The 12,417-nt window shown below is 41.3% G+C and overlaps 1 protein-coding gene across 2 annotated transcripts in view; it reads left to right on the top strand.

Moving 5' to 3' along the window:
* VEPH1 (ventricular zone expressed PH domain containing 1) overlaps positions 1 to 12,417 on the top strand; it is a 222,558-nt gene that overhangs the window by 184,954 nt on the left and 25,187 nt on the right. For both annotated transcript variants that reach the window (XM_038571298.1, XM_038571299.1), the window contains exon 12: positions 11,629 to 11,746. In XM_038571298.1, coding sequence (XP_038427226.1) covers positions 11,629 to 11,746 — 118 coding nt within the window. The remainder of the gene's footprint in view (positions 1 to 11,628; positions 11,747 to 12,417) is intronic.

Genomic DNA, 12,417 nt, shown 5'->3' with positions numbered 1-12,417 from the left:
GCACAGAAGCTTTTTATCTTGATTAAGTCCCAATAGTTCGTTTTTGCTTTTGTTTCCCTTGTCTTCATGGATATCTTGCAAGAAGTTGCTGGCCAAGTTCAAAAAAGGTGTTGCCTGTGTTCTCCTCTAGGATTTTGATGGATTCTTGTCTCACATTTAGATCTTCCATCCATTTTTGAGTTTATCTTTGTGTCTGGTGTAAGAGAATGGTCCAGTTTCCTTCTTCTGCATGAGGCTGTCCGATTTTCCAAGCACCATTTATTGAAGAGGCTGTCCTTTTTCCAGCGGATAGTCTTTCCTGCTTGTTGAAGATTAGTTGACCATTGGGTCCATTTCTGGGTTCTCTATTCTGCTCATTGACCTGTGTGTCTGTTTTTGTGCCAGTACCACACTGTCCTGATGACCACAGCTTTGTAATAGAGCTTAAAGCCCTGCATTGTGATGCCACTAGATTTGGCTTTCTTTTCAACATTCCTCTGGCTATTCAGGGTCTTTTCTGGTTCTATACAAATTTTAGGATTACTTGTTCCAGCTCTGTGAAAAAAGTCTATGGTACTTTGATGGGGATTGCACTGAATGTGTTGATTGCCCTGGGGAGCATAGACATTTTAACAATATTTATTCTTACAACCCATGAGCATGAAATATTTTCGCATCTCTTTGTGTCTTCCTCAATTTCTTGCATCAGTGTTCCTTAGTTTTCATAGTGTAGATCCTTTACCTCTTTGGTTAGGTTTATTCCTAGGTATCATACAGGTTTTGATGCGATTATACTTGGGATCAATTCCTTGATTTCTCTTTCTTCAGTCTCATTGTCGGTGACTAGAAATGCAACTGATTTCTGTGCACTAATTTCATTTCCTGCCACATTGATGAATTGCTGTATGAGATCTAGCAATTTTTTGGTGGAGTCTCTTGGTTTTTCCACATCAAATATCATGTCATCTGTGAAGAGTGAGAGTTTGACTTCTTCTTTGCCAGCTTGGATGGCTTTTATTTCTTTTCATTGTCGATAGCTGAGACTAGGACTTCTAATACTATGTTGAACAACAGTGGTGAGAGTGGACATCCCTGTCATGTTCCTGATGTGAGGGGAAGAGCTTTAAGTTCACCCCACTCACACACTGAGAATGATATTCTTTTTGGGCTTTCCCTAGATGGCTTTTATGATATTGAGGTATGTTCCCTCTATCCCTACGTTGTGGAGAATTTTAATCAAGAAAGGATGCTGTACTTTGTCAAATGCTTTTTCTCCATCAGTTGAGGGATCATATGGTTCTTGTCCTTTCTTTGATTAATGTGATCTATCACATTGATTGATATGTGGACATTGAACCATCCTTGCATCCCAGGAATGAATCCCACTTGTTGTGGTGAATAATCCTTTTGATGTACTGTTGGACCCTATTAGGCTAGTGTCTTGGCGAGAATTTTTGCATCCATATTCATCAGGGATATTGATCTGTAATTCTGCTCTTCACTGGGATCTTTGTCTGGTTTGGGGATCAAGGTAATGCTGGCCTCATAGAATGAGTTTGGAGGTTTTCTTTCCATTTCTATCCTTGAAACAGCTTCAGTAGAGTAGGTGTTAATTCTTCTTTAAATGTTTGGTAGAATTCCTCTGGGAAGCCATCCGGCCCTGGACTCTTGTTTCTTGGGAGGTTTTTGATGACTGCTTCCATTTCCTTGCTGATTATTGGTCTGTTCAGGTTTTCTATTTTTTCCTGTATCAGTTTGGTAGTTTATAAGTTTCCAGGAATGCATCCATCTTTTCCAGATTGCCGAATTTGTTCGAATATGGTTGCTCATAACACATTCTTAAAATCATTTGTATTTCCTTGGTGTTGGATGTGATCTCTCCTCTTTCATCCATCATTTATTAATTTGAGTCTTTTTTCTTTTTAATAAGGCTGGCTAGGGGTTTATCTATCCTGTTAATTCTTTCAGAGAACCAGCTCCTCGTTTCATTGATCTGTTCTACTGTTCTTCTGGTCTCTATTTTATTGAGTTCTGCTCTAATCTTTATTATTTGTCTTCTCCTGCTAGATTTAGGCTTTATTTGCTGTTCTATCTCCAGCTCCTTTAGATGTGTTAGCTTGTGCATTTAAGATCGAAGAGCTAGATTAAAAGAAGCTTTCATGTGGAACCCCCCAACAAGAATAAATACACGTAGTATAAAATGCAAAAATCAGGAGAAAGAGGTGGTCCTTTACTGATCTTAACCACCAAGGCCAGCCTCCCACAGGCAAAACAAGGAGACTTCCCTATAAGGGATTCAAGGGGTACCAAGGAAGCCTTCCCCAAATGTATAACCTTTCTTCCTCACAGATCCTAACACTAGCCAGTTTCTGCTTCATTATGTTCTCTGTCTTACTTTTATTTTTTATTGAATTCTGAAATAGCTCATAAATTCAGAAAAGTGGAGAAAGATAATACCCATTCCCACCACAAGATAAAAAAAGATGTTTACATTTCTTCCATATTTACTTTAAATATTCCCCTTTACAAAAAGAAACTGCTGGGATCCCTGGGTGGCGCAGCAGGTTTGGCGCCTGCCTTTGGCCCAGGGCGTGATCCTGGAGACCCGGGATCAAATCCCACATCGGGCTCCCAGTGCATGGAGCCTGCTTCTCCCTCTGCCTATGTCTCTGCCTCTCTCTCTCTCTCTGTGTGTGACTATCATAAAAAAAAAAAAAAAGAACAAAAAGAAACTGCTGTAAATACTCTCTTGAGGTTGGTGTGTATTATTTTCATGGATATTTTTGTACTATCATTTTAAACTTTTATATATGTGTTATCATATTGCACATATCTTTTGCAATATCCTTTCTATGCTTACCATTATGTTTTAAAAATATATCTATCTGTTCATACATGTGGAGTTAGCTCATTCATTTTAGTATCTATAAAGTTCTCCATTATGTAAATAGAGCAGAGTTTACTTAATCCATTTCTCTATGAGAGATAATTCAATATTACATCTGCCTTGATCTCTTAATACTTCATCAGCACTTAGTGCTATGCTCTACTCTTTGAAAAACTAAGTGGAGACATTTGAAATTTCTACATCATGGGAAGCAATGTCTTCTCCATGCATCCATGGCACAGTCAGTTTTATCACCTTTGTAACCATTCCAAGTAGTAAGCATATCAGCAAAATGGTAGTTCTTAAATAAAACTAGACCCTGGCTAAATGCTGATATGCACTAGTGTATTAAAGTAATTGCACCTAGAAAGGGTGGTCTGATTCCCAGAACTTGGAATGCTTCTTATGATAGCAAAAGGCAATAAAGATGAAGAAAAATGCAATGTTTGCCACAGAAATGTGGCTGATTTTTCCCCCTGGTTTAAGAAGTAATGGTTTAAATAGTCACTAGAGACTACTGCCAGCCCCTGACTGCAATCAGACCAATATGACTGTGGTCACTAAAAGCATGGCCTAATTCAGATATAAAAAAGACTATTAGATAATAATTTTCCAGAAATTTCAGAGCCTAAAAAGGCTTTCCATCATGATGCAGAAAAGGAATTCATACTGTGCTGGTGGGAATATAAATTAGATCATTCTGGAAAGCAATTTAACAAAACTTAATGAAGTTAAGGATATGCATAATGTTAAATTTTTAATGTGTCATGCAAACAAGATTTCTGGAGCAGAGCAGATGACTTACAGCAAATAACCTCACCAACTCCCCTTTGCCTCAGTTATTAACCGTAGACCACACAATGAGAGCCTGATGTCATCCTATACATGCTAGGTCTGTGTTGTAGGTAAAGGAACCCTGAGACTGTGGATCTGGATATTTATACAGGGGAGGGCCAGCACCCTCCCTCATGTGAAAGAAGAAAAGAAAAAAATTTGGTCTTGTGGGTTATAAATAAATCTCTCCAAGGGGAGGATAAGACTAGTGTCTCCAGCTTGACAGCTTAGAGATGTCTTCCAATCCTGGGTCTCATTCCTACCTTGATGTAAACACATACTTCTGGGAAGATAAATCTCTCTAGATGGTCTCTTACTTTCTAATTAGTCATAAATTAACTTTTCCAGCTTGTTCTTTTAGCCCAAATCCCAAGTTTCAAGAAAATTTGCTCAGAAAGCCTTTGTAGAAACAACAGCAAAAAGTTCCTCTACAGTCTTAAACATACCCTATGATCCAGCAATAATTCCACTTCTGAATTCATTCCAGAAAAATTCTAACTCATATCACAAGGGGACACGTCTGAGGATATTCACTGTTGCACGGTTCCTGTACATGCAAAGATGGAGGCAAGGGGAATGGCTAAGTAAAATGTGGGGTTGGCAGATGTGCACTATGAAATCGCTCCATAGCGGTGGGGGCAACAAACAAGTCCACATACGATGCCATGTGTAGAGCTTGAGAGAAACAAGCAAGACACAGAATATGGTCCACGGCATCACATCATTTACGAAAATGAAAAATACACTAAACATTAGTACATGTTTTTCATGAATCCAGACCTGTTCAAAGAAATGTATCTAACCCAGAAGAATGAGAACTTACATAAAGGGGAGGTGGGAGGAGCATCTGGGAATGAAGGTGGTATCGGGGATAACTTGGGAAAAATAAGAGAAGGACCTTGCCCCCAACAAAATAACCTACATGGCTGAGGCGTGTGTTTACCTCACTAACTGATTTCCAAAGGAGAAAAAGAAAGCCCCTTTGCTAAGCTAGTTCCCTATCAGCACCCTCTGTGTGTGGCCTAGTACCACGGAGTAGTCCCCTGCTCCTCTGTCCTCGGGCTTACATTCCAGAACCCCCAGTGGATGCCTGAAACCAGGCATAGTACGGAACCACATATATACGATGCTCCTTCCTAACATGCATACCTATGATAAGGGCTCATTTATAAATTTGGCACAGAAAGAGATTAAGGACAGTAACTAATAGTGAAATACTATAATATAATAATGTACTATTATAAAACTTATGTGAACGTAGTTTCTCAGAATACCTTACCGTACTGTACTCACTCTTCTTGTGATGATGTGAGATGATCAAGTGCCGAGTGATGAGATGAAGTGAGGGGCAGGACGCAGGCAGTGTGACGTGGTCGTATTAGGCTACTAATGACCTGCTGGTGATACATCGAGAGGAGGCTCATCTGCTTTCAGACTGGAGTTGACAGTGGGGATCTGAAACTGTGGAGGGTGGAACCACAGATAGGGGGAACTACTGGACATAGTGGTGCTAGATGCTCAATATATAGCTGTTAAATGCAGGTGGCAACCATCAGGAGGAAAAAACAACAACAACAACAACACTGAAATTCTTTGCTTTCCAATATGAGAGGAGATCCCATGTGAGTGCTCGCCGTCATGCCAACATTTCCATTTTACTGCTGCCACCACTGTAAAATGTCAATTTTTCTTGACATTTTGAACATTGGTAATCTTTTGCCCTTTCTTCCACTCTGATTAAAAATACTTTGCTGGCTTTAATGGGCTCCATTTTAGAAGAAAGTTGGTTCATAAAGAAAGTCATTATGGGTTTATCAAACATTTATAAAGCTTCACCCAATTTTCCTCCTTTAGTTTCCACTCAACCCACATGCTTACGTTAGCTTTTGCATAAACTGCTTTATTCAAACTCTTGTAATGTTTACTGCCAACATTTTATAATCACATTTTTTTCACGATCCTTAGGCAAGTGTAAAAACTTGGCTTTTTGAATCAAATCAAATATTCTATCATATTTGTTGGTTCTTACATGAAACAGTTCTTCAGAACCTCTCTGTGAAATGAGTCAAACATGCTGTGTTCCAGCTACGTGGAGCCAGACCCATGGTTAGAATCGCCACAACTTGCCAAGAAGCAATTCAGTTCTTCCCAACATGTGGGTACTCAAAGGATAGGAAGAAAGTCAAGTTTATTTCATGGTCTGTAATGAAACTAAGAAGCTGGCCACACTGACCTCATTTACTCGTGTGTCCCTAGAGTTCCCTTATTAATCTGGGATAGAAAAAGGAGAGACATGGAACAGAGCACATGTGTGGCATTTACATTGAGCACTGGATCACCCTGGGAGTTCTCCTGGGTCAGTACCCTCACTGCCTCTGCTCAGAGTCTGCCTCCCACCTGTTGCCCACCCCTTCCCCACACATCCCTGCCTTCTGCCAACTTTCAAACGAGCCCCAACAATTTCAATTTTCACGCCTCTTCTTTCCTTCCAAGTTTCACAATTTGGAGTAATCATGTCTCTGATCTTCAAGAATGGAATTTCTGTTCTTGCAACCAGATTGTATATTTTGACATTTGAAACCAAACTATTGTGGAGAAGTATGAACATATGCACATGAGAGTTGAAAAAAATTCCTCAAATACCAATCGATGGAGTCAAATCAGTCATCCTCATCTGTTTCCAAGGATGTAGGAGTAATTGCCAGTCGTTGCACATCAGAATAACCTAGGGATTTGCTTAGAAATGCAGATTCCTGGGCACAAACACAGACTGATCCGGTTAGGCTTCCAGGGGCGGAACCTGTATTTGATGTTTGTAACACATTTCCCTGGGATTGTGCCTCCTGAGAACTGGTGATTTGGAAAAGCTGAGAACAAGCAGTGACAATGCTACCCTGATGGATTTAGACAATCATTCTTCAATTACCAACATTTTATTCTAGAAACTTGTTTTATAAAATTAAATGAATTCCTCCAATATACATAGAGATGTAGGTATGTTTTTTTAAAAAACAAAAATGTTCTAAAAGATCTTAGTGGGCATAATTGAATAGATGTGAAAATTAACAACCTAAATGCTACGGTGCCCGCGTGGCTCAGTCAGTTAAGTGTCCAATTCTTGGTTTCAGCTCAGGTCTTGATCTCAGGGTTGTGAGTTCAAGCCCTGCACTGAGCTCCACACTGGGCATGGAGCCTACTTAAAACAAAGAACAGAAATCTAAATGCTACTATCAATATAAATTACAAATCTATGTGTCTCAATTAGCAAAAATTTAAAAAGATTCATTGAACATCTCTTATGAGTAACGCGCTATACTTAGTATTTTCAGAAGCTACAATGTAATATAGAAATTAGTCTTCTTGCCAAGGGGCCTTAATCCAGTTGAGAGCCAAGAGTCACACCAGAAGAAACTTAATAATGACCACAACTAAACACAAATAAAGATGTATTCCAGTTTTCCTCTGTGAGGAATACTATGGACCCAGTGCATTACTGTGTCAACATTCTTGGCATACGGGATGGCGTCTCCTTCCTCCATTTATCCTTGATTCCTGACACTGGATGCCATAAATGCTAATTGCTATAAGCTAAATTTTATAGTAACATTTTTCAGAAGTTGAAATAAATTTAAAAATTAAATTACAGCATAAGTATTTTTTAGAGTTCTCTTGGTGATTTATTCATTCAGCATACAGTATGTTTCTTACAAGACCCTATGGTTGCACAATGTAGGACAATATAAATAATAGAAAGATAAATGATATAAGGATGCCTCATTAATTTTGTTCCTTCAGTAAGTTTATTGCACACCCTGGACTCCATATAGTTAGAATTCAGGCACTAGAAATAACCATAAATAATATTATGTGAAAATATTGGAGATCGTTAAAAAAGAAAAAAAAAAAACCTCTTGTTTACATTTCTTAAAACATACTTGAGGTATGTGCCTAGAGTTGATCCCATTAACCATAGGCGCACAGAACACATGAGGCAATGCCATGTTTTGTATCTGTGCAAAAATAGCTTTAAACAGAATTTAAATGTACCAGAACCCAAAGTTCTTCCAGATGTAGGCTTTCACTGATTTCTGGAAAATTGCTTCCCCGTACCCTCTCACAGTACATCGACCACGTTATAAGATCCAGAGGCTACTTTGCACTTTTACGGAATCCATAGCATTGACTCATGCTGTCACCGTCATCAAAATAATGTTATAAGTATGCTCTCATCTTTCATGCTATCTGGCTTATTTTTCCCCTAAGAGACTTTGCAAGAGACTTTTTATATAGTTCTGCAAATTCCTACTCCCATTGATGATGAAAAAAAAACCTGGAGAAACATTCATTTGATCAACTGTTTGAAAACATCATTTTTCCTCCAGGGGCTTCTATCCCTTTTGAATTTGATGGTGTTTATCAGGAAAACTTTTTTAGTATATTCTTACTGTGATTATATCTCTTTCTCTTTACATCCTTCTGATTTTATTGAGGCCCGATCTGGAGTGTTCTCAGAAGAACTAAACCCCTCTAAGTAGATTCATCATTTTCACTGAGAATTGGCCAACAGGATATCCGTCACATTCCCTTCTTCATGGCACAATGTCAGTATTGATTCTTAGTGCTGCGTAACAAATTACCAAAGCCTAGCAGCTCAAAACAGTATCTGTTTGTTACTGCAGTTTCTTGGGTCAGGACTCTGCTTGTGACTTAGCTGGTTCTTCTGCTCAAGGTCTCCCAAGCCTGCAAAATCAAGATACAGGCTGGGCTGTGGTCTCATTTGGAGGTTTGAATGGGAAGGGTCTGCTTCCAGATGTGCTTAGGCTGTTAGCAGATACCATTTATTTGGGGTGGAAGGACTAAAGGCCTGGAACTCATACTGGCTACTGGTTGAGACTGCCTTTAGGTCCTAGAGGGCACCCACAGTTACCTGCCATGTAGCCCCCTCCGTAGGCACTTCACAACTTGGCAGCTTGCTTCTTCCAGGCCAACAGGAGAGTCTCCCTATGCATTTGCTAATAAGATAGGTCCGTGTGGTGTATATACATGAGTAGTGTGTAAGTGGTATGTGTGTGTACACAATAATGTAATCATGGAATTGATATTATCTTTGCCATTTTCTCAGAAGCAAGTCACAGATCTCTTCCACACTTAAGGGAAAAGGATTACATGAAGGGATGAATACCAGGAGATGGGAATTATTGGGAGGAGGGTCACCAGAGGGTCTGTCCACCACAATCCCATTGAACTACTCAGGGAGGGACTCCACTTACATATGCATTAATTTTTTTAATTTTTTTTTTATTTATGATAGTCACACACACAGAGAGAGAGAGATGGCAGAGACACAGGCAGAGGGAGAAGCAGGCTCCATGCACCGGGAGCCCGACGTGGGATTCGATCCCGGGTCTCCAGGATCGCGCCCTGGGCCAAAGGCAGGCGCCAAACCGCTGCGCCACCCAGGGATCCCATGCATGATTTTTATTATTCTTCTGGACTCTAATTGTTTTTAAAAGAAGCTTGTAATTCTTTAAACAAATCAATTTTAGTTCTCTTGTATTAAAAAATAAAATCATATAAGCAATTCCTGGGCAAGGCCTGGGAAGCTATAGGACCCAGAAGCGTAAAGAAGTTGGGGAGAGAAATGATCATCTCAAACACAGTCAGGAAACCAAAATTCCAAAAATTTAGGTATCACTAGTTCACGGTTTTTGTTTGCTTGTTTTGTGACTGATTTTACTCTGAATTTCCAACAATATTTGGAGCCACGTGTGTTTCATCTCTCTATATTCAAAGTTGGCTGTTATTGCTGATTCCAACAGTTCATAGAATTACTGTCTATCTTCTTCAGTCAGTTCCCTTTGCACAACACCTAAATCCTCTGAAGAAGTAAGCCTGCTTTTGACTTCAGAACTTGAATCCTGGGATGTAGCTTGCCATCTGTCCTAAACTTTTCAAGTAACTTTTTTGCCAAGACAAGTGTGGATTATAAGCAACAACCTGGGACTTTTCTGGTCTCAGAACAGGAAAGATAAAGGAACCCTTAAGTATTATTTTAAGTACTTTGTTTGTTAGCAGTGTTTGTGGTGAATGAAAAGTTGGTCCTTAGTTGTGTGAGCGATAGAGAAGTGATCTGCCTCCCAATGGCCAAGCATAGACTTCAGAGACTTCGCAGTTTTGAAATTGATATTTATGAACATCTGCTTTTTCCCCATAAATTTTAATATAGATTTCATCCTTTGAAACCTTCAAAACTCCCAGGTGCTTCTTCAGTCTTTACCTTGGGAACATGCTTTTAAAAAAATGATATTAAACGTTAGCAACTCAAAACGCTGTATTCAGCATGTTGAGCCTCCAAGATGTCCAATCCCAGAACACAAGCCATCACAGTCTTTTTTTTTTTTTTTTGCCATCACAGTCTTAATAAAGAGTGCTGAAAAGGATTTATTTCTGGTCCCAGTTTATACCTTTTATTATTCCACATATATTTATTTAATGCTTGCTTATGTGATAGGCATTTTTAGTGCTGGGATCATAGCAGCCAATATAACAGAGAAAATCCCTGCCTTCATTGTGTTTATGTTCCAGTGAGTGTAAATGTTCTCTTAAAAGAATTCCCTTTAAGTGTTCATAATACTTTCATACAGCTCATTGGAAAGCTCTGCACCGGGCTTGTAAACTAGTGCTATTAATCCATTCCTGATGTTGGACTAGATCCTGGGGATACAACTGTGAACAAAATGATGCTTATTCTCTCAAGGAGCTTAGAGTTTGGCATATTTCTCACCTCTGTCAAGAAATGTAGACCTGAGAAACAGGAACTTTAGGGTAGGGACTGAGGAGCCACTTGCCCATTCTCTATTTTAGATCCGTTGAAAGCAGCACAGTGCCTCCATCCCTTGGCTCTTGAGCTTACTAGGAGCTGTCACCCTGGGGAGAAGGTCAGAGTGTGTGGACCAGAGGAAAGGGAATAAAATCACAACTCAGCAGAGGACAAACCCATCCATCAGCTGGGCACATGTAAGGCTAGCTAGTAAAGAGGTCAAATCCCTCTTAGGAAAGCAAGCTTTTAAGAATGTGGTTCTGACCACCCTGCAGCAGAGGATACAAGCCCTTTACATAACAGGAGAGCCTCGGGAGGACGGTAGAGCCATTTAACTTGCTCAGGCTAATCGTATTCCATCCATTTACAGTGTGATGGAACCGCTCTCCCCTGTGTCTTCAACAGGGACACACGGGCACAACGCCACAGGGTACCCAAGACAGGGGCGGCGTCCCCGGTGGGTCGGTCCAACTCAGCTCTTGGGAGGGAGAAATTAATTAATTTACCGATAAGTCATTTGAGACATTATTTTCCATTAGAACCGACACAGCCATATCACGGAATGTAACGCAAGGTTTGCATATACTTTTAAGATAAAATGTAGACCTAAAACAGTGCCAGAGCCAAGGGCCGAGGGATTAGCCCTCTCCCATATTTCCCATCAGCCCCCTGCAAAACCAACCTGACAAAAATAATTTTTTATATGCGTGGTCGATTCCCAGTTTTATGCAAAGTGTACGTAAAAGACAAACGCCCCTGCGGCATTGCTTTCGGCCCCACTGTCCCTTGGCTGCCCAACCTCTTTAGAGATCCTGGAGCTGCCATTAGGTGCAAGGGAATGCACCTGCCACTGCAGGCCGCACCCTGGCGGCTGGGCCCAGCCTGGGCCGCGTGCTCACGGCCCTCGGCCCGGAGGAGCGCCGCGTTGGAGGGGTTTGAGGCCGCCCGGGATGCCCACGGGAGCCTTTCTCCGTGCTCCCTCCATGTCCGCAGCGCTGAGTGGGAGCACCAGCCGTCCTGCTCTCAGAGCCCTTCCTTCCAGCCTCACAATGCCGTGCGGCAGGCACACCCGCTCATGAGTTCTTTGTGCTTTGTGTTCCTGGAACAGGATCTGGACCAGGTACAGCTCCATCTGGAAGAAGTGAGATTCTTTGACGTATTTGGCTTCAGCGAAGCAGCAGGAGCATGGCAGTGCTTCATGTGCAACAACCCTGACAAAGCGACCGGTGAGAGACCCCCCTCCCGCCTGCTCAGAAGCCTTGTGCCCCTGGGATTCACAGGGACCCGTGGGCCCCGCCGTTCGAGTCGGCCACCTTCTTCCATCCCAGGTTGCAATAGTGCATGGAGGAAGGCCTGATGGCCGAGGAAGGTCTCTGACCAAAGCGGGATGGAGAGAAAGGGAAGATGTGGAAAGGGAGAGAAACATAGACCAGATACGAGCAAGAGAAACACCACCTTACCTGCCCGTAGTGATTAAGAAAGCAGGCCTGGCTGTTTTGCCCTGAAAGCAGTCATTAGAGCCCAGATGACCCTGAGACTTAGAGAAAAACAGGCATCCTATCCAAAGTCCCAAAGGAAGGAGTCCACACTGAAGCAGTGGGTGCCCGCTCCAACGCTGGCGTCTCTGGTCGTCCCTTACCTTCTGCTTCATGACAGAGCTGCAAAACAAGGGAAACATTTAAGGAGTGAGGAATTATTTGAGGAATCCCTGCAGAGCTGTTACTCACCCTCTCCCTCCCTTTCTGGTGCCCAAAGAATTTGGCCCTACTGACCTTGCCTAGAAATAATTACTAGTGAACATGAGGCAAGCCCTCGGCTAAACGTGTCGGTATATCTCATTGACCTTCATGATGACCTTATCAGGTTGGTACTAATATCATCTCCATTTTACTGATGG

The sequence above is a fragment of the Canis lupus genome, chromosome 23 (genome assembly GCF_011100685.1).
Source record: "Canis lupus familiaris isolate Mischka breed German Shepherd chromosome 23, alternate assembly UU_Cfam_GSD_1.0, whole genome shotgun sequence".
Lineage (NCBI taxonomy): Eukaryota > Metazoa > Chordata > Mammalia > Carnivora > Canidae > Canis > Canis lupus.
This window is presented reverse-complemented; position numbering and strand designations above follow the sequence as displayed.